This window comes from Theobroma umbraticum, unplaced genomic scaffold (genome assembly GCF_002168275.2).
Source record: "Theobroma umbraticum cultivar Fairchild unplaced genomic scaffold, ASM216827v3 scaffold_50.0, whole genome shotgun sequence".
NCBI classification, from domain to species: Eukaryota; Viridiplantae; Streptophyta; class Magnoliopsida; order Malvales; family Malvaceae; genus Theobroma; species Theobroma umbraticum.
This window is the reverse complement of record NW_018397261.1, coordinates 9,096,063-9,119,783: the sequence shown is the minus strand read 5'-3', so window position 1 is coordinate 9,119,783 and position 23,721 is coordinate 9,096,063. Positions and strand designations below refer to the sequence as shown.

Below are 23,721 nucleotides of genomic sequence, written 5' to 3'. Positions count from 1 at the left end.
TTTTAATTATATCATTTTAACTATAACTCTTTTCTAAATAATTTTTACAATTGAATAATTTTTATTTTATTTACAATTTACACTAAAATAAATGCAATCATTTACTTTAGGTGCAATTGGCATTCATGAAAACACATGCAAATATAAATATATAACAGAGAGATTATATATTCAAATATGCTTGTAAGGAGATTATTTTAAAAAGTTAGAATTGTCATATTCATCATATTTATCGTGAATTTAATTTTCATACAGATTGAATAACTTATGATGTCAAGCATTTTGCACAAATTTTCAAAACCATCCAATGATATTTAGAATCTACTTAATAATGATATTTTGAGCGTATGTATACTCGGGTTAATTAAATTGTAAAAGTATTTTTCTTGTATTGATAATAAAAAAACATTATTTATGAAATGCAATCACCTTACCAATCAATATAATCCCCTCTAAATGTTTATTTTCTAATTAACAAGTATACATCATGTGGTCAAACTAATGTTTGTTCAAAATTTGACAGCTCGTGAATACCCGCTATCATGTACTTGACTAATACATGGCTGCTAATTTTCTAGGGGGATAAAGTTTGTGGGCAAACTCAAAGGCTGTAGCCATTCCTATTCCCATTCCCTATAACCCACGTGATGAAATTCACTCCAAAATCCAAATATTTGAAGGAGACTGGATCCGCATGGCAATTCTTAACCTAGCAATTCAGCCTCAACATCAACATCAAGACGTTGAATAAAGAAAAGACAGAAATCTCCCCAACGCCCTTTGCTTCATTATAATATTTTGTTAACACTCAAAAATTTAATTCAAAAATTATCATTTGTATTTTTATAAAAAAAAATTCAAATTTAAAATTATAAAAGAAAAACTACTGACAGATGCATGTCATCTATCTATATATATATATATATATATATATATATATATATATAAATTATATATAATAATGGAATTAAACTGTACGTCGACTATTAGTGTGGTTGAACATAAGTCTACCGCACCTGCAGAGATATACTGAACTCAGCATCACGTGTTTTCAAAGCTTTATTATATTAATCAAACTTTTTTCACGTTTTTCAGAAAAAAATAATGGAACGTCTACAATTTGTGTGGGACACACCAGCCCGTTGGACTAATATTTTCCAAGCCTTGAACCCTTATAGTTCATTGAATCTTCGTTTTGGAGGTATCCTACCTGATTTTAGTCTTTAATTAATTAATTTCTCATACCTCTCTGATTGAAGATAATACAACTTCGTTTTCACTTGAGAAGTACTGATCACAGGCTGAGCAGAAAAAAAAAAGTTCTGATCACAGATTGTTGCTGCTTTCTGGGGCATAGAAAGAAATCGTCTCAAGAGTCGCTTTCATATAACATAAGGTAAACCATGGTGGCTCCATTGATTCTGGGCTTGGATTACGATTTTCGTCACAATTAAATTAAGAATTGTTCTGCTGAGCACCATTGGCATTTGGTATGAGGGCGAATGACATGACCATTTGCGAGTGATTTTTGTAGGTTTTTGTTTTTTTAAGAGCTTTTCTTGTATTCATAAGATAAATACAAAAACGGGCTTGTGATTTAATCAAACAAAGGCAAAGCCGCTAAAGGAATCACATAGCCCCCCAGATTACATCAGCATGATCTTTTTTTTTTTTGAAAGGTAAAGATTTTATTAAACAAACAGGGAATGAAGGGATCCCTGTGCAATAACAACCAGAAAACAGCAGATGCAGCAAAACAGGAACAACAAAACAAACCGACCAAGGATGAGAAACCACAACAGAAAGATCAATCCTGGCCAGAAAACAAGAACAAAACAACAAGAGACAACCCTGCAAAAAAACAACCAGGAGGGACAGAAAATAAAAACCCAACAGCAGTAGAGACACAAAGATTCAATTGGAACAAACATCAAGTCATAAAGACGCAGCAAAACTCAGGGAAAACCATGATGAAATCAGAAGCTCTGCCTACCAGCATGATCTCTGTCGGACATATGCTGTGCACACTCAAATTAATTTTGTTAGCTAGCAAAACCAAAATGTCTTATCTGAAGTTGCAGGACTTATATCCATTGGCTAGGGTATAATCGTTCATCTCATAAACTGATGAGTAGCAATTTTGAGAAATATAATTGTGGAAGAGTATCAGAGAAAGATGTTTTCGTGATGTTATTGTATTTGTTAATTCTCTTGTTAAATTCGGCATCGATTGATCAGAGATGTTTTATATATAATGTTATACAGATTCATCCCAACTTGACATGGATTCATATAACTTTGGTTTTATTAACTCAATAATTTTACACTGACTTGTTTTCATTGAGGAATTGAGGAAAAAGACCATTAAGAACCTTGCCTGATTCCATCCGATAAAGAAATAAGATTACTGCTAGTAATTAGTTTAAGCTAGTAATGGCTAGTAAAACTAGTCAAAATCAAGCTATCAGATTCTTAAATGAATTACCCCTTGATTTTCTCTGGGACCATACATTGAATTTTCTGCACTTGGGACCGATTGCTGCCAGTATAAAATTGCAAGACTATATACCTAGTGAGACTAACTTGGTTTTAACATTTAAACAATGGAACTCTTTATCAAGAGACTAACTCCAACCGATATTGACAAAAGATTAGCAATCCCAACTAACAGTTTGGTTTATTTTCCAGGTTTCAGAGGGAATCATTCCGTTGATTTGAAGGTTAAGGACAAAAGCCATCGTCTATGGACTTTTCGCTGCTCCATCCGAAAGAAAAGATACCTTAAACCTGTATTTTCTTCAGGGTGGCTCGAATTTGTTCGCAGCAACAACCTCAGAATTGGCGATAAAGTCTCTGTTCGCTTGGAACAAGGGCATGTTAGTGGAGTGGAATACGGAATTGAAGTGCAGAGGAAAATCAGATTACTTGGTAAGGATGTTTGGGCTGATGTGCTCTAGCCTTAGGTACGGTATAATACATATGTGAAACATCCCTGTTCCTTATTGGAGAAACGTGGCTAGGGCTTTTGGCCAAGTTTGATTTTCTCTTGTATTGTTAATTGCTTTTACACTTCTCTATACATGCCAAGTTTGGTTTCTCTTGTGTATAAGTATGATGGCAAATTAGATTACTTCTCCAACATGCCGCCATATATCATATACGCATGCAAAGTGCAGAAGCAAAACATTCTGCAAAAACATTATAGCAGAAACTTTAGTAGATTGGTGCAAAAAACGTGGGAGACTAAACAAGAAACTGTTAAGAAAAAAAGAGAGTGGTGCATGGCATCTATCGTCGAGAGCGGTAGCCCAACGATCTGATGAGCGTGCTGTGGATCAAGTGCAATCTTTGATAAGGTACGCAGCCCACCCTTTGCAGAAACAAACTGATGATTCAATGAACATGCAAATGAAATTCAGAGTGATTGAAACCATTTCGCTGGCAGCATTAAATGCTAGTTTTTAGTTATGTTATTTTCAGAAGCTTGGAGAAAGGACGATCAAGAAGATTCAATGAAAGAGATAGAGCCAGCGCCGCTAAGAGAAACCAACCGATGGTGCTGTGGTTGCTGTTGACTTATATATATATATATAAAAGAAACATTCGATGCTATTCAGGGATAGATAATTGACATATATATAGAACGTAGATTAATGTACTCTTTGGATCTCATCTCTTTTTTTTATTATTAAAAACGATTTGAGTATGTTATCTTTTGAATCAACTATCACTATACCCTAAATTTTCATAAAGTGTGAAACATATCTTAAATCATATCGAGAGTCTCAAATGCAAAATTATAAATTTATCCTTCAAGCATATTTTTAACAAGATAAACATCATTGCTAATGAGTTTATCAAAGCAGGAATATTTTTTGCTATTTTATAAATCTTTTCTCTTCTCATATGTATATTCATAAAAAATATATTTTTTTACTTTTCAAAAAAAATATGAAAGAGTATTTTTAAAAATTTCTCCAAAATTAAATTTCTAACCAGAAACAAATTGGACCAGAGGTTGAGGCATTGCAACTCAGCAGAGCACACGTTGTCAAGGCCCAATTTCTTGGAAATTAAGGATTTTAGACCTTTAGGTTTGTGAATCAGAAGTTATTCCAACCCCAGACTTGCTTTATTCCCACTCAAGCAAACACATAATACTTTGAAAATGGTTAAGTACATCACTTCTCTACTTCTATATTGTTCCTGTTCGGCCCTGCAAGTGATGGATACCTATTGGGTTTCTAGCTATTCATTTACTCTTTCAATCGTCAAAGAACTTTGGGGTGCATGTTATAATTCAATTTACAAGGCATTTCAAACTGTCAATTTGAGTAGTAAAGATAGTTTTTTTGTCAGGCTCCAGGGTTTACTACGTTCGTGAAAGGATTTTTTGCTGCTTTCAATCATTTCATCTAACCCTTTCTGCAGTAATTTACCCATTCTTGAAGTTGCAAGCCAATGCTTGAGAAACCATATTTCATCGTTAAATCTTCTTACATGATAGAACCAGGAGTTGCAAAACTCACAATTCTACTCCTAAACCATTATTCATTACTTTGTATTAAAAATTAAAACTACTACTACGACCTTAAGCAATTAATTTTTTTAATAATGTCATGGAAACAGGATATCACAACTCAATACATGCAATTTTAATCAAAGGTAAATACCAATTGCAATGACTAGAATGGCTTTTAGGCAAAAGTATACAAAGTTGCAAGAATTCGACATTAAAACAAATTTGATTTAAAGCAGCATGGTTTTAAAATATGCTATTTAAAATATTTTTAGCAATAATTTTTGTAAATTTTTAATAAATTTTTTATAAATTTGATTACATTATATAAATTTTTAAAAACATTATGAATAAAATGTAATTATAAAGGTTGGATACATTGATAAAGACTGTTTTCTTGATCTTGTAATTAAATGCAAAAATATTTAAATAACCTGCATTCTTTTTAATGGCTACTGCATTTTTTTTTAAAAAAAAATCTTAATGGCTACTGCATTCATGTACGTGTAATCTACATGAAAACTTAAATTGATGTGTGCTGAACAAAAAAAAATTTAAATTGATGTATGGGTCGAAGGAAATCTTTGTCGTAGACATGTTCCACCACTGCTAACCTCGGAAGAAGTTTCTTCTACTTCCAATTCTCTCATTTAATTACCTTAAATTGTGAATAATTTCCAGGAACCGACATAGCACAATGAAACCAGACTTCGACGTTAATAATGTTTGAGGAGGCTTTGGATCTACCATGGCTGAACCTTAGAATTCAACCAAATTTTGAGCTGCATGGCTTAGTAAAAGAAAACAAAGTAAATTTTAAGAATGGCTCTTAATTTAACTCAGAATGGGAAGTGGGACATAGATTCGTTTGTCGTTTAACTCAGAGATGAACCCTCAAATTGATGAATCATGTGATAATCACACAAAAGGGATGTATTTAGGAACAAAATGCAGATAGATCCAACGCAGAAACGAAACCCCTTAATTACCATTACTTTATTTCGGGACACGTCTGAACTCCAAGTTACAAACCTGTCATTCATCTAGCTTAATCACATTCCAACTGGCGATTCCCATGATGCAATTCTCGCCAAATTTAAGAGCCGTTTCACTTGCCTGATAACACACAACCCGTGCTGATTATCATCTCTCTTTCTCTCTCTCTCTCTCTCTGTGCCTATGCGATTTCTCACACTGTGTGAACACACCCTCTCATGGCAGGAGAAGCAAGCAAGGATGTGATCAAAATTGAGGCTTCAGAGATTGAACCCATTTCAGTTCAACGATGCAGCAGCCCTGTGCCAGAGACGGAGCGAATCAGGTACAAAGAATGCAGGCGCAACCATGCGGCTTCCTTTGGCCGCTATGTTTTTGATGGTTGTGGAGAGTTCATCGGTTGCAATGACGATGCATTCATGTGTGCTGCATGCGGCTGTCACCGCAGCTTCCACCGCAAAGAGCCTCCTAACAACTTCAACAACGCTGCTCTGCCTCCTCCTCATCAACCAACGCCGCCTCAAAGACCACTGCTGTCACCCCTGCCTTTAGCATCCCACAATGGACTCACTGGTGAGACTACTCTATTCCCTAGGGACAGGAATATTGATGCAGGTTCGGAAACACTCAGTGGAGCCGAGGTAGAAGAACCAAAAGACACGAAGAAGAGGGCAAAGAGAACTAGGATTACGATGGAGCAGAAGACCAAAATGATGCGGTTTGCTGACAAGTTAGGGTGGAGGCCCCAGAAGCACGATGATGCTGAGGTACAACAGTTCTGCGAGGAAGTCGGAATCACCAAGCGCGTGTTCGTCGTTTGGCTGAACAACAACAGGCGCCGGAAGGATTCCATGAGATCAGAGGAGCAAGCTTGCGTGCATGCAGTGGCTGAAAATAATAAATAATATGAGTGCTGCTCAAAATTAGGGTTTCTGTTTTGCTGTCTTGTCTGTTTGTTTTCTGCAGGGTCTGTCTTTCGTTGTTCTCTTATGTAATGTCACTCAATCTGTGTCAAATGTTGCCTTTGGCTGTTTTTGGTTTCTTTGAGCGTTGAAAGTTCTTGTTGTTGTTATGTTTGAACTTAATTTTAAGGTTTTTCTGTGCAACGTGTCTTTGGTTCTCAAATTTCATTTTCATACAGTTTCATCCTGAAGATGAGCAATGACGATCATTTTAATAGAAATCAAAAGATGAAAAAGCAAAAAGAAAAAAACCAGAGATTTGAAGCGAAGAGACAAGCTCTTAGAAAGGCACATAACGTTCATCGACAACTACAAAGAGAGAACAAGAAGATAAAAGGCTAGCTGATTTGTAAAACAAACAAGAAACTAATGAAAGACTTATTAACTCTTGATTATTCCTGTGACTGCAGCCCAAAATCACCATTCCTTGCCTTCTTTCGTCCTGCCTTGTTAATTTTCGAGGGCTGATTGATTTCATCCCCACTGTCAGATTCAGACTCATCTGGGTTTGTGGATGACCCTTGACCTTCAATTAGTTCACAATTGGGAAGTATTGGTGATTGCATCAGCCATGGTGTCGGTGGTCGAGGTTGCAGTGCTGTAAGAGGATGACTTCCAGGGTTGATCCCTTGGCCAGAACCGGCTCGAGCCTGGATATCTGCAACATTGTTGATCTGATCAGGACTCTTTCTTGCTTTTTCCATGATGGAGAGACGATCGAGTGAGAAGACAGAGAATTTGATTCTAAGCAGCTTTGGCAAAGGAAACGGCTGTTTTTGAGTTTGGCCATAAGCATCAAAGAAAATTAGTTTTTTAGTGTTGAGTTAAAGTAGATTCTTTGCTAGAAGATTGACAGGTTTGGGGCAATTAAGCTATGACGTGTCCTCTGTCCTCCTGCTACTTAATTAGAGAAGCAATTGCTATAGTTAAGCTCTTGGTTGGATTTAACTTTATGCCCAAGAAAGAGAAATGATCATGTTGTCCTCCAGGGAAATCCAAAAGTGATTGAAAATGAAACCATGTGCAAGTAGCGTGTTGAATGGAGGGGAAGCATGCACTGCCCTAAATCTTCTATCCCATGCAAATTGCATCTCTGCTCTTTTAATTTTCTATACATACTTTCCCCTTACTACTCCTTTACTGCCAAGTTTGTGTTTTCTAATTATATTTATTACTGCCTATCTTTTTCTCTTTTCTTAATGCCTTTCCTCTATTATATATTTGTATTTTCTAATTATGTTACATCACTATGCATGTAATTATGTTTTTTCCTCTTTATATTATCTTTTTCTTCTTCGACTCTATTAATATGGAGTTTGTTTTGTCAATTTCTATTAATCTAAAGTTGCATGTAATTATGTATTTTCCTGTTTATATTATCTTTTTCTTCTTCGATTCTATAAATATGGAGTTCATTTTGTCGATTTCTATTAATTTAAAGTTGTTTTTTGTCGATTTATATTAATATAGAGTTATTTTTGTCGATTTCTATTACGAAGGTATTAATGGAGTTCGTTTTGTCGATTTCTATCGATCTAAAACGATTTTTTGTCGATTTATAAAGCTGATTTTGTCGATTTCTATTATGTATCTTCTCTTATCCATTAATTTTGGTATAAAATATTTTTTGTCAATTTCTTATACGTATCGTTTTTTTGTCGTCATGTAATCATTTCTCGTATTGATATATTCTTTTTAACGGTTTCTCAATATAGCATTCTTCGTATTGGTATAATCTTTTTTAACCATTTTTAACAACTTTGTTATATTATTTATTAATATGTTTGATTTATACTTTTTCTACCATTTCAAGTCTTTTATTATTGCATTTCCTGCCCTTTTTGTTGCTTTTGCTGAATTTTATTCATTTTCTCTAACATGTATGTATGTCGTATGAAATTTTTTTTTTTATAATTGAGAGAGGAGAATTCGAACCATGTTTTTTAAATAGGAGGTTAATGTACCAATCAATGAGTTAAATACTCGAGTGCATGCTGTACGGAATACTTAAATAGTAAGAAATTCAGCATTAGCAAATTAAGTTATTACCCCCATAAAGTCTCCTACAGGACATTGGCAAGTTATAACTGATTAAGTTCAATTTTATGTGAAATAGTGTTTGGGGTCTGGGAAAGTTGATATGTTTCTTTTCAGAATTTTAATCAGATGAGAACTTCTAATTTGAACACGAACTTGAAACATACAGTTGAGATACAAAAGATCAGAGCAGAAGGGAAAAAAAAGCCTAAAACAAACAAGAAATCAGTAAAAGCATACAAAGAAACCCTAGTTTTAGTATTTGCTTTATTCTTCCAAACCCTACAATTTCTGCTGACAAGACAACATTAAAACCGCAGAAGATTCTTAGTCTTCCTTGCTGTCCTTTTCGCCTCCATTGATCATTTCCACCTCATCAACCTCACTTTCACTGTCTAACTCTGACCTGTCTTCACTTTCTTCATCGGTCCCTGACCTTTCTTCTTCTTCTTCTTCTCCTTCACTTTCACTTTCAGCGACTTGTTCATGGGGCAGTTCCGGTTGTGGCACGAGAGGTATCGGTGGCTGCTGCGGCTGTGGCATTGGGCGAACGGAAGGAATGTCGTTAAATACGAGGTAGTGTGTGGCTTCCGAGTAAAGGGTTGGAAGCACTTTGCGATGAAAGCTCCGGTGGCAGCCACAGGCGTCGCAAAGCATGGCGTTTTCACGACCAGCTTCCCTTTTGAGAAACTCACTACAGCCGTCGACGGAGTAGTGACCAGCAGGGAGAGAAACGTTGCGCCTGCACTCCATGTAGGTGACACCTTGTTCACCTACTGCTTGCCGGTTGATCCGACGTCTTACAGCATTGGCTTGAGCTTGTCCCTGCTCATGACCAGCTCCATTGTTGTCATCCATGACAGAAAGAAGAGTAAAGAGGATAGAGAAAGAGGAGGAGGAAGGGGGGAGTGATAAGGTTTAAAGCAAGGGAAACGGCTCTTTTTAGGTTTAGGCAAAAGCATCAAAAGAATCGCCAGTTTGGATTTGATTCTTGCTGGAAGAGTGACAGGTTAGCCAAGACGTGTCTTGAGGGTATCAATTGCCCAACCCATTTCCCCTTCTGCCACAACCACCATGAAAAAGAAAAAAGGAAACAAATGAATAACGTTTGACACCCTTTATCACCCTTTCTTCAATTGCTTTTTTTGCATGTCTTTCGAGTATAAGAGAAACTGAAATAAGCCTTTTGATTGCAGTTGTTCTTTTATTAAAAACCATTTATTGAACTCCCTTATGTAGCTAGGAAAAAGTTGTAGGGTAGGATTGAGTCCTCGGTTTCTTTCAAGTTTTGGGAATAAATGTTAGTGATCATAAAATACAGAAAACAGCTCATTGCTGTGATGATTGATTACGCATAAAGGGGATATATCATCAAGAAAAAAAAAAAGAATATATAAATAACTCATACCCCTCAAACAGAACAAAGGGCATAAGCTATGCATCCATCGTAACGGTCCTATGAAAGCTAAGAAGATAGTTCCCTTTCCCAATAATCAAGCATTCAGATACATACAATGCCCTATTAACCGAAAGGGACCAACAGGGGAAGAGATGGTAAATAACCAGCACCACGCTTATTCAGTAGTATGTATGTGCGCTCTAGTCTTCATATTCTGTCTCTTCGTCGTCATCTTCATTGTTATCCGCATACGTCCATCCATCCTCTACATTCTCACGGTCTTCCTCAGTTTCTTCACTATCCTCTTCCTCGTATACTTCTTCTTTGACTGGCCATTGCTTTTTGGGTACAGGCAAAGTCACAGGACTCGAGCCTTTTTTCCGTGCAATCTTGGCAGGGGGCATCTTCACATTTGGCTTGGCCCTGCTTTGTTGTTTCTGACTTTTGCCATTGACTCGCTTTCCAGCATAAGCATCTTGATCACTAGCTTCGTCCATCTCATTGTCAGCATTAGGTGTGGCATTCTCGACATTCTCATCTGACATATGACCAGGATGCTCTCTCCTTAGATGGAGTTTTAGTTTGTATTCATGTATATAAGCCTTCTCACAACCTTCATAAGGGCATACATAAGGGCGATCAGATGATGCAGAGCCATAGGCACCCCCACTAGGCTTAGGTGTTTTAGTTATCTTCTCCGTAGGTGTGGCATATTTAGGCACATCTGCTGTCGTGCTCTATCAAATGCAAAGGTAAAATTCAGATCAGATCCCATATCACACAGTTAATAAAATGACATATATGTCATGTTCTAAAAAACAGGATTTGACAGCAATGTTACTGACCTTTTCATGGTGGGATGCAATGTGGTTCTTTAGCTTGTACTCATGAGCATATCTCTTTCCACAGTCTGGGTACGGACAGATATGGTAGTTTTCTTGCGAATGTGTTTTCATGTGTGACCTCAGGTTAAAATCCAAGGAGAATGCCTGTAGTTCTCATATTTAAATCAGTCAGAACACATATTAAGGGCAAGCATACAAGATATATAAGCCCATCCGCATACAAACAATTAATGGAAGCCTCCGAAGCAAAAACAATAGTTGCTGGAAACCTAAGCACCAGATAAAATGCAAAACTATGCCTATAAAATCGCAAATGCTCCACTTAGCATTTAACCAAGTTCTTCTTGTTAAAATTACGCTTCACTATTCCCTATATGTCCTGCTATATACGAGCAGTTCATATATTCACACTGTTAGAGAACATATAGGCTCCTAACTCCATTTAGGCATGTCATACAAACAGCAATTTCCTCAAAAAATGAAATCAAATAGTAATTTGGTTATGGTATATAAAGAAATTATCAAATCATTGATCAAAAATAATTTTCATTTTCTGTTTAAGCGAAAATGCATAGAGGCTCCAATAAAACTAGCCCAAATGTATAATAAGGAGGAAGTCAAACACACACACACACACAATTATGTTAGAAAAAATTATTCAGGCATAGAGACATCAATTAAGACAACAAAGAAAGAAGAAATCTATTACGACAATTGTAAGAGAATATACCCAAAACAGGGTAATAGAATAAGCATGTAAACTATAACAAAAAAATTCAACATCTGATAGATTTATCACCTTACCACAGCCTTCATGTGGGCATATAAAATCTCTTTCTCCAGTGTGAATGAGAAAGTGTCTTTTCAGTTTTGAACTATCCAAAAATTTCTGCAGTATCAACAAAAAATATAGAACATTAACAATCACCAATGCAAAACCATAGTCATCAGCAAAAAGGTAGACCACATCAACAACCACCAATGTAAAACTATAGTTATCAGCAAAAAAGTAGACCACATCAACAACCACCAATGAAACACTTTCAAATAAAATTGGACATGTTCATAGACCCCAAGCAAAGATATATCAGAACTGCTTCACTATGCTCCAGTAAATCTTAAGAGAAATTTTCTCATAAAGCAAATCTGAAGGTTTCCTTGTTTGCATCAAAAGTAGGAAGTTTTAGACAAGATACCTTCCCACAACCCTCCCAGTGACAAACATATTGTCTCTCTCCATGAATGTGAGAATGCTTTCTCAAAGCACCAGCATCAATAAAAGTCTTTCCACAGCCTTCATAGCTGCAAAGGAAAAGAACTTCTGTGGTAGGCTCAGGTTCAGGCTCTGGTGCTTCAGGCTCTTTCTCCTTCTCTTTCAATGCCTTCAAGGTGTTCTCTAAACAAAACAGTAGGGTGAGGAAGGTTAGGCTTATGCAGGACAAATCTACAAAGAAGAAAATGACAACAAAAGTCCCCTACAAGATAATCCTTCCACACCACCCTCGATGGCCTTACACCAATCCACAAAATCTATTAGTCAAAATGAATTCAAAGAACAAAGAAATGAGATGGTATCTTTCAAACCTACAATGCAATGAAAACACAGAGAAGGGGTCCTAGAAAAAAGGCCAGGGAAGCCATTGTGAAAAAAAAAAAAAGAACATGGATGTATTTTATCAAACTAATAGACTGTCAGATAAAAATTGGACATAATTCCTCACAAGCACACTTCAACGTCGTAAAAAAGCAACAACTCGGTTTGTCTCTAGACAACCTCATAAGCCATAAAGATACGACCTTCCAAATCATCTTCCTGTTTCTTTTCTAAATTTATACAGCATCTAAAGCCTATGTATAGACAATGTATAGTCTTAGCATTACAATGCAAAACACAAGTCAAGCCACAACCCGTAATTACGAATTACTATCCATCGAAAGAAACATAGCACTCACCGTTTACCCACTTCAAAATCATGCACTTTCCGCCCGTTGCAACAACGTCTTGAGGCACCCTAAACAAAATTTAGGTCAGATCATCGACATTGTCTATAATACAAAGCATCACAAGGTCATGCGATGAAGAAGTTGAGCACTAAACAATACCAAAATCTAGGTTACGATATCCAATTTTCTACTAAGACAGAACTTAATATAAATTCCGCCCACTATACTTAAAAAAAAAACTCTCAAATCAATATTTCATTGTTCACTCAATTCGTTATAAAATCAGTACCGAAAGGCAAAGGAAGAATGGATTCGAGAAAGTAACAAACAAACGAAAGCAGAGATCAAATTTACCATTCTTTGAACCATTTAACGGCGGGAGCCCTGGATTTGAGAATGGGGCGTCTCTCGAACAGATTGTGAGGGAACTGCATCTCCATCTACTTGCCCTTTACGACAATCGATGGTTGTATACGGAAATTAGTCGAGAATTTACAAATTATGAATCAAAAAAAAAGAAGTTAGGGTTAGGGTTTAGATTCCATGAGAGAAAGATGAAGAAAGAGGGACAACAAGAAAAAGGTTCGTCCTTTCGAGCCAGTCAGTCAGTCTCCGCCTCTGTCGCTGCATCTTCCTTGAACTTGACCCGGAGTGGACCCGATCACCTTGGGCCCAATCTTGCCGGTTTTTCTTTTGAGCCTCCACTATGGCCCATTTCTTCTATTTCAAGTCAAAATGGTCTCACTTCTCGCCCAACCCATAACTATATCTCTTTTTTTTTTTCCTTTTCTCTCAATAAAAACAAAATGGATTTTTATCTATTTAATTTTTTTCCAAAATAAATATAATTGCTTTTTGTAAGTTGACTATACAAGAGTAGGTAGAATTGAAAGTGAGATATTAAAAATGGAATAAAATTATTACCTCTTTATGAATAGATAAATCAAAAGAAAACAAAACACCAAGTCTTTTTGGCATTTGGCCCTATTTCACAAACCCTTAGGCACCCAAAGGATTTATCTCCTCTATCAAGTAATCTTACTCTATGAATATAATAAATCAATCACTGACACTGCTAAACATATTTTAATGAACATTAGGTTCATATCTCAAGTCCCTTGCCCCACTTTATTGATTCTCATGCCTTTTTTTAGTTTGTTACTATAGCATCTGTAACCTTTGGAGTGACTATTCACCGACAGATATTTTTCAAAGGGTGTAAATAAGTTTAGAGTAATACTTAAAAATTTTATAAATTATTTTAAAATTTTTAAATAAATTTTTATTATTGTATTACATTTAATCAAGTTTTATGTTTTTATTTTGTACCAAATAAGTTTTTATGAATAACAATCGATCAATTATCACTTATCATTTTTTATGTTTATATGGTATTAACGTAGAGAGTAAAAATTTTATAACCAGCTTTTAAAAAAAAAAAACGTAGAGAGTAAAAATATCACATGATTATATCATCATAATATATTAATATATCATATTATCATCCATTATGACATTATTATGACATATTAGTATGTTACATTATCATCATTTGACCTAAAATGATAAGTAACATTTTGATATCATCATCGTTTGACATAAAATAAAGAGTGATATTTTAATTAATAAAAATTAATTAACTATTATTTAACTCAAAATAAAAAGTAAAATGATTTGATTGAAGGTAATTATTAAAATAAAGACTTATTTAAATTTTTTTAAATAGTTTAAAGACTTTTGTATTAGATCTATGTAACATTTTTATTGATGTATAAATTTTGTCTGTGTAAGGATTAATACACCACCGATTTTATCCAATAAAAATATAAAAACACTCTTACATGTAGATAAATAAGATTACTTTTGAATTGAACATGTCTTGATAATTTTATTAGATAAAATTGATAAGGTAATCCACTTAATGGAATTTAATCACAGAGTGATAATCGAGAGAAATAAATAACATGATATTATGCGAAAAAGTTGAAATTAGGTATAAAAAATGTTAAAAAACTGTCCATATAAAAATCAAAAGATGCAAATTTCAAAATGCCAATGCCCCAAAAAGAAGTATATAAAAAATTAATAAAGAAAAAAAAGGGAAAAAAGGAAAGTGAAGTATGGACATCAAAGGGGAATGACAGTGCATCAAAGAAAGCTTTGTTATATTCTCTACCCACCAACTTTTTGGGAATCTTCTGTTTGGAAATGCATGGTTTTTGGATTAAAACCTGCATTATGTATCCACCAAGGGCAAACCCAAAGCATTGACCCACTCGAGTTGATTTGACTCATCATCTGCCACTCTCCCCATGTATATTCGGACTCGACTCAGCTGCCTACTCGAACTCAAATCCCAAACTCATTTCAACGTAACATCTGCCAATATCTCCTTCAGCAACATTTGCCCTCTCGAGACATTGCTGCTACCGTCGCCTTCTTGGGTTGTTGCACAGACGGCTCTGCATTGTCTCGTCAATTTTCGCCGCCTCCTCGTAATAAGAATCAAGTTCTGTAAGATGCTAGTCCAAGCCGTACTATAATTAGTTCTGACTCGGTCAATGGAACAAGTCTCCATGGCCAGGACGATCTCTCCTATTGAAGGTCGGCGGGCTTCGTCTCTGACAAACAACGTGATGCCACGCTCAATATGCTCCCTATCATGCTTCCATGTACGTTGGAAATGGAACCCTTGGGTCACAGATCCCCGTTAGTCTTTTCTTTTCTACTAATGGAATTGCCCATTCAACTATGGAAGCCGGTGCTTTAGAGATATCCATGACTTTTCTACCGCTAATGATTTCTAGGAAAACAACCCCCAAACTGAAAACGTCGTTCTTAGTGCTCAGTTTGTCAGGGGCGGTGTAACAAGGGTCCAAGTACCCAATGGTACCGGCTGGTTGAGTCTCCTGACTCAGCGAGTCATCTGGCAAGACTGCCAGTCCGAAATCAGCCAATTTTGCAGTCCAACTTGAATCAAACAAAATATTTGCAGATTTAATATCTCTATGGATGACCAAAGGCTTGCCTTCATGGAGGAACTGGACCGCCCTCGCGATTTGCATAGCGATCTCGACACGTTTAGGCCACCGGGGTGGGGTGGCTGCAACATGCAACAAATCATGCAAGGAACCATTAGCCATCAACTCCATCACCAAAAGCTTGTCGTCCTTGGCCGAGTCATGACTGACACCGAGAAAGCTGATGATGTGAGAACTATCACGTAAAGACGACAATACAGATACTTCGTTGTCTAGCTTCTTCAAGTTGTCAAGTCGTGCCTCGACGCCATTGATGGACGATCTCTTCACGGCTACTACCTTGTTATCTTGAAGAAAGCCTTGGTAGACCGCTCCGTGGCTGCCTTTCCCTATCAGTCTCGACCGAGAGAAACCTTGGGTCGCTTTCACAACTTCTTCATAATCAAACTCCACCATTTCCTTGCAGTCCATCTCCTCACATCTCTTCTTCTCTAGTTGGGAATACTCAAAAGGGATGTGGGTTCGGTTCTGTTTGCCTGGAGGGAAAATAGTTTTCTTGGGGGTCGAAGTTTGATTCTCGAATATGTAAAGAAAAAGCAGATCGGTCGAAGGAAGAGAATAAAGGGGCTTTGGGGGCATGAAGAGGGAAAATTATAATGGAGGAATTATTGAGAGAAGAAAAAAGGTAAGAAGGGAATGAAGAAGTCGAAGAAAAAGTAAAACGCAATCCTAATTAAAAGATAAGTGCTCTGACGAGGAGGGGATGAGTTGCTGCTCCATTAGCTGGTTTTGGGGTCCCTCTCCCCTCCTTTCTTTTTCCTCTCTCCCTCTCTTCCCTTTTCTTTTCCATTTTAATCTAAATCACTAGATAACGATGCTAACATTATCATCCATTTCTTAAATTAAAGATAAAATGAATTAAAAAGGTCTAAAGTTATTTAAAAAAAATCAGAATAAATTTTTATTTTTTTATCACGATCAAATAAAGTTTATATATTTTTATTTTATATCAAATAGATCTTTATAATTAACTTTTATCAAAATAAACTATATAATTTTTATATTCACGTGATGCTTTTGTAATGTCAAAGTAAATAGTAAAACTACCACTTGATCATATCGACATATCACATTACCATTTATTATAGCATGTCAACATATTATCAACGTAATTTGATATAAAAATAAGAAATGTTATTTTAAGTAACCCGTTAATGATAGATACCTATTTAATCTAAAATATTTCAAAAACCTTTTTAAGTATCATATCTATTTAATTCTTATCTCATTTCATGCTTAGGTGTGATGATCTAAAAGTAGAAACTAAAATATACCCTAATATATATTAGATATTAATATTAAACTCTAAAGTCTAAACTTATCTATCATAGCAATATTTAGGATGCATAATTCTTATTATCGTAAGATGTTTGTATGTTCAACTAACAATTAATTAGCTCTTATAAAAAAAAAGAATTAATAAGATAGCGTGATGGAGTTGAAAAAATTGATTTATTTGCAGACAAATAGGATCAACTTAATTAATTTGTATGGTAACCTTAACGTATGAACCGAAACAATTGACTTTCGAGCAAATGGAAAATATTATCACTATTAGATAGTGAAGGGAATCTAGAAGATATATACATATATGGTAATATGGACTCACGATATCATTTAAAATTCTTTTTATCATTTTCAAATTCTTTCTTTTTAAAATAAAATAAAACAAAACTTAAGTTTGAATCTACCATTATCTCGACGTGCATATCATTTAACATTTGGAAGAAATGTTATTGAAAATATAAAATAAATTACATCCATGATTTTCAAAATTAGAGTCAAATACCATTTTTATGTTTATAATTGAAAAAACAGTCATTAGGTCAAATTTTTTTTTAATATTATGACAAAAACTCAAAATCAATTAATTAAGAGTTATGTAATGAAATTAAATATATATTTTCAACATAATAATTTTTTACATGTAAATTAACATGTGAGTTGTCACATACATGTCGTTGATTGTTTAATGATTAAGTTAATGGAACTACGAACGGAATGAATTTTTGTTATAACGTTGTAAGTTTAAAGACCATTAACTAATTTTTTAAACTACAGGAATGGAAAGGATATGCAACTCAAATTTTGACAACTATGAATGGAATTTTTTAAATTGTAAATATGATTATGGACAGCGTATTTTTTAATTTAGAAACATTTATATCTGAACTCGATTATAAAATTTAATATGAATATCTCGTCTGAATTTGATTAATAATATTCTATTAAATTTTGAATCGATTTATTTTGTTAAAAGAATGTCAATAATAAAAAATAAAGTTAAAAATGCCCATTTATACATACTACCCTTAACCATCCCTAATTGGCATGTTGATGGTAGGGATGAAGCCCATCTACTTCCTCTCCCTGCCAGCTCGATTGCACCTGGAGGCCCGCCTTTCACAGCCCACTAATGGCCAATTGCAATGTAAGATTTTTGAGGGCTTGGTTCAAAGCATAAAGATTCAAGACCTAACAATTTTAAGCCCAGAACCAACATTCAAATGAAAACCATTCTCTAAAATTTCAGGCATTCTATTTATGTTTAAATTTGATCCTTTTTCCAACAATTATTTATATATATACTATTTTAAAATTTTTTAATTTGTGAAATTCAAACTTTTATCCTCTTTACCTTCAAACCAAATTTTAGCATTTTAACCAATTTCGTTTTTAGAAAATTAATAAATATAAAATAAATTTTTTATATGATTTTTAGTTATTTAAGTTACTGTTTGAGTTAATTAATCTAGTATTTACCTTATTTGAGTAACTAAGGAATAGTACTATATTATTAGGATCCTATTTTAAATAGTATTTTAATATTTTATTTGAATTTTAATAAAATTTGAGTAAGTTCTTAATTAAATGAATTTAAAATTGGATATTAGAAAAAACGACTATTCTATTCGCTCACATCTCTAAATCTATACTTTGTTTCTATTTTCAGCACATGCAGAAAAGGTCATGAGCATTCTAACTTGATCATAAATCACCGTAGATAATACTCTATCCGTCACATTTTTTTCATTTGAAATGTTTTAAATAAAGTTTATTTATTAATTTTTAAACTCCTAATACTTTTACTTTTTATGCTATAAATTTATTTTTACTATTAAAAAATTAAATATCTGTTATATATTTAAAATTTTAAAAACAAAAATATGAAAATTAAAAAATTGAATTTTAATTCCTATAAAAACAAAAAGAAATTTTAAATATTTAAAAACAGGGAAAACATCCTATAATAATATGAAGTTATTTATTTCTAACAAATTCATTATTAACGACGGAAATGAGTGAACTGATTAAACGTCGTTGCTGCCTAAATTAATGCTTTTCGTCTGTAAATATTTCAAACCCTGAACAGTAAGACGAAAATGAGGGGTGGCGGGGAATCGGCAAGCGGCATTCATTCCGTTAAGCTATTAACATCACGAAATAAAACAGGTTTGAATTAGCTACGATGACGAGGGAAGTCGAAAAGGGCAAGGAGGGGTGGGAATTCCCTTCAAATCAACGTGGAATTGTTTGGATTTCCGGATAAGGGAACATGTCGGACTGGGACCCACCATAGACCGCAGGGACAGAGCCCTTGCTGCCCCTTCATAAACGGGGTCCTGTCGTCCGTGTCTGTCACGCGCCCCTTTCGAAAGAGCGTCGTGTCATTGACCCTCTGTTCACGCCGTGAATGATAAGGGAAACAAACACCTTTTTATTTTCTTTTTTTTATTTTTTTTATTTTCCCGAAGTGAAAATTGCGGAAGCAGTGAAAAGACTAACATTTACAAACAAACAAACAAAACTTTACCAAATCAGCGACAGAGGGACTGTCAAAACGCACGTGACCTGCATGTGCGGTCAATTTGTTGCTAAATCCGTATAATCATTACCTCAACTATGAAAGTACCCCACCTTTTATTTTTCAAAATTAACTTTGTCCCTGGTATATATAATCCAATATAGTAGTACTACTAGTTTTTATAACTTTTTAACTAAATTTCACTTACATTTTCTTTTTTTTAATTACCTCACTATAAATAATTTTTATTTTGACAGCTACCGAGATTAAGTTATTAATTTTATTTAATAACATTAATAAAAATAGATACTAAATTCAAAATGAATTTATTTGTGTATATTTAAGAGTATTTTTTAAATTTTATCTAAAAAAAGATATCCACAAGATAATAATTGAGCAAAAAAAAAATCACAGATCATCATTTTAGAAAAGCTGAAAACACAAGTTGCAATGACTAAGATTTTGTATTATAGCATTTATTTGCATGCTAAGTGATCAGACTATGTAAATTTTGATTTTTTTATGTAAATATAAAATTAATAGTTCAAATATAACGAAACGATATATATATATATGATCAGAAAAAGAAAATTTTGAAATATATATATACGTATCATTGAATCAAATATTAAATATTACAAAATTTCAATGATATGAGACGATGAATTTAATTTTACACAATTTGTAATCATTTAATTTATATCTATATTTGCAAGCAAGCTACATATGAGCACTTTCACTAAAGGCTCTCACACTAGACTCACCTTTAATATTATTCATGTTTCTATTAGTCTTAAATTGTGTTAAAGTGCACCAACCCTAAAAAGAAAAAGTTTTGGTTAGGGTGCTTTTTTTATTTTTTTTTTCCACCGTCTATCTCATCGGTTCCCATCATTAATTATGAATATACAACTCATAAAATATCCATACTCAAAAAAAAAAAGATTACAATATTTCAAATAATATTCAATATTTTCCATTAATAAGAATCAATATTTCCATTTTTCGGATGTAAAAAAGGGGGCTAAAGTGCCACCAACAGGTTGCTAAATGAGCACATACTGTATCTATGGTTTGGGTAATAAATGAAAAAAAAAAAGGAAAGGGAAATTAGTTATTGTCAACTTCAATATCTTGGCTAGCTTTGCCCAATAAATTAGATTCGAATGTGACATTGGAAAACCCTAATGGCCAATGCATACTCATCAATTGTTGATCATGGCTAAATATGGGATATGTGCTTATTTGTTTAAACCACTATTCAAAATGAGAAAATCCATTTATCTGCCTTTCACATCTTTAATTGCTTAATTTGATTCCAAAACTCTAATGTATAATTATAGCCTTTGGGTCACTCAAAATCATAGAGTAATATGAAATTATGAATGAAGTAGTTGTACAACAACACAACGAATTGCAATAATTTCAATCACCTCATCTTTTCATATATTTTTTATAGGGAAAAATGAAAATTGTTTAACTAGCTAAAGAAGCACAAACTTAGAAACGATAATGGATACTTGATACTAAATCCCATTAATTAATAAGATTAAAATATTTCATAATCAGGTTCGGATAAAGTTTGGACCGTAAAATTACTATTTGTCATGAGTTGGAGTAGAATCAAGGTAGTAATCATAAAGTATCCATTACTTAAAACTTGATCATAAAATAATAATTATTAATACTAAAACACAAATTAATCTTAAATTAATTTTTTAGTTTAGGTTAGAATTTGAATTTTTTTATAAATAGTAATAATCGGATTTGAATATTAACTGTTAATTTTAAATGAAATTTCAGTAAGATATGAATAATTAAATTATAATTGAAGTCAAATTGAGATGTTTCAAAATTAAAGGTATCTTCTTCGTTACTATTCTACACAAAATGTGATTAAAACCATTAGCATTTAATATATAACAATGAAATGAGAAACACCAGATTTTAAATTATTGTTTCAGAAATTAAAAAGAAACAAAAAACCTTTTTCAATAAATGAAATCATTGTGGTACTGATTAGGATAGGACTGATCTCTTTCGAGAAGCCGGTCAAATTGGTCCAGTGTGATCGTAAATGTATCCACATGTTTAGCTGAAGTACATCAACAAGCGCTATCAATGGTGACAATGATGCATTAAAATATTTTTCTACTGATGGGGTAAAAACCGAATGCACCCAAATACAAACATCGGTCCCCAACGCTATTTTTGTTTTTTTAATCCTACAAGTTTACTTTTTACAGTCATTCATTCAAGGGGAGGGACAGAGAGCTAAGTTTACTGTAAAAAAAGTCAGGGAAAAAACCCTTGCAGCTTTTTCTTTTATTATACATTCATGGGGTGGCAAATGTTCATTTAAGTTGCAGCCTTTTACCCAATTAAAAATTTTTTCACAGTTTGGAGCATTTGTCAGGAAGGGAAAGGAGTAAATTAAGTGGGCTGGTATAAGGTCAGAAAGGGGAAAGTTAATGGGAACAGAAAGAAATGAGGATCAGCCTTGAGAAAATGTCAGTGATGGAGGGAGGAGGGAGGAGGGAGGAGGAGGCTCATGGTAAAAAATTAGGTTGACAGAGTAGAGAGGTAATTAAGAGGCAAAGGGCTGAATATTTTCTGACAGCACTGTGGCACCACCATCATTTTGGGATGTGATGTAAATTTTTAAAATTAAATTTGGTTTGTTGGAATAAAATTTAAAGGTTGAAGAGGAAAAAGTAAACAAAAAAAGGCAAAAAATAAAATAAAATAAAAAGGAGGGTGGGGAGGTCTTTATCAAGAATCCCTTTCTCTAGACATGGAGAACCAAACAAGGAGTATGATGCATGAACAGTAATTCACACTGTGACCACTGTTCTTGCCTGGCAGGCACTACAGTAAATTTAATGTAACAATTCTCATTCAGATTTACATCAGTATCCCCATTCATTCACAATGATTTAATTCGATTAAATAAGATTAAAGTATTTAAGTAATAAAATCATTACCCATCACAAGTTCAGATAAGATTCAGTAATAGTCATAAAATATCTATTATCTAAATCCGATTATAATTTGAATATTAATAATCTAACTTGAGTATTAAAGGTTGAATTTAATAAAATTCAAAGTTAAAATATTTTGCAATTAGCGGACACCTTTATCCGATGTTGTTTCTGGTACTTATTTATGTTACTATTGATAGCTTGATGGAAATCCAAATCTTATACCTCAGGAGGAAGAATTTAACTAAACATGGGTTAATTTTTACAACTTTAGAATGAGGGGTGAGGAGCAAAAAAAGGGTCTCATTCATCTTTTTTTTAATATTGTTGAATTAAAAATTGTTGTAAGATGATAGGGATGAAGATGTGGGATGGATTTGTATGAGTAGATTAGATGATTATCGGTTCAAAATAGGACTTTATAAAGGATAGAAAAAAGTGGGTCCAGGTGGGTACTGGCTGGCTGATTAGTGTTTGTGAGATTATAATAGTTTCTTTTTTGTTTGTTTGAGATATAAGGAAAGTTAGAATGATTTGGGCACCTCCTCCTCCGAAAAAGAAGTTTTCTTTTAAAATTTTGCCGCCCTTGGCCTAATCATGAGTGGACAAAACTGTACTTTACCAAAGACAAAACATTTTGCCCTCAAACTCCAAATTTTGCCCTAATTTTTAAAATCATGAATTCCTTTGTATGATCTTGAAAAAGTATAATAGCAAGAAAATTACTTCGTTCGTCTCTAAAAAATGAATTATTCAATTAATTCGATTATTTTTGTATATAAACTCCAGAGATAGTAATAGAAAAATACTCTATATATCTCTAAATGATGAATTATTCGGTTGATTTGATTAGTTTTTATATGATCTTCAAAATATAGTAATAGGAAAATACGCCATCTATCTCTAAATGATGAATTATTCAGTTGATTCGATTCTAATTTTAGATATAAAAAAATCATTTAAAATAATCAAATAAATTAATATCGAAAATGAGGATATTGAAGTGAATTACATAGATTGATGTTCACCTTTAGGGAGAGCATTGGAAGGCAATTTGGTCTTTTTGACAAGAATAAGTTGCCACCGTATCAAAAGAGAGGGTGCCCATGTGGACGGCAATCCAAAAGAAAAAGATACTGCTACTAAATTAAAAAGATAAAATATATAAATAGTTAGGGAAAAAAAAAAAACA

General features: G+C 33.8%; 2 protein-coding genes and 1 pseudogene across 2 annotated transcripts; 1 reads left to right on the top strand and 2 right to left on the bottom strand.

Annotated features, from left to right (window-relative positions):
• Positions 1–2,603: 2,603 nt before the first annotated feature.
• Positions 2,604–6,420, top strand: LOC110418138 (uncharacterized; annotated as a pseudogene).
• Positions 6,421–9,830: 3,410 nt separating this feature from the next.
• On the bottom strand, positions 9,831–13,336 carry YY1 (zinc finger (C2H2 type) family protein). The gene is made up of 6 exons (XM_021430540.2): positions 13,057–13,336; positions 12,712–12,770; positions 11,955–12,154; positions 11,558–11,647; positions 10,759–10,902; positions 9,831–10,650 (listed from the first exon to the last, which is right to left on the bottom strand). Exons 1-6 carry the CDS (start codon positions 13,140–13,142, stop codon positions 10,114–10,116), a joined length of 1,116 nt encoding a protein of 371 aa, XP_021286215.1. The 5' UTR covers positions 13,143–13,336; the 3' UTR covers positions 9,831–10,113.
• A 1,234-nt stretch (positions 13,337–14,570) lies between these two features.
• Positions 14,571–16,430, bottom strand: LOC110418367 (Protein kinase superfamily protein). Its single transcript, XM_021431066.2, is given in 3 exon segments — positions 14,571–15,321; positions 15,324–15,365; positions 15,368–16,430. Coding segments are annotated over 3 exon segments (1,254 nt in total). The 5' UTR covers positions 16,323–16,430; the 3' UTR covers positions 14,571–15,064.
• Between the last annotated feature and the right edge of the window lie 7,291 nt (positions 16,431–23,721).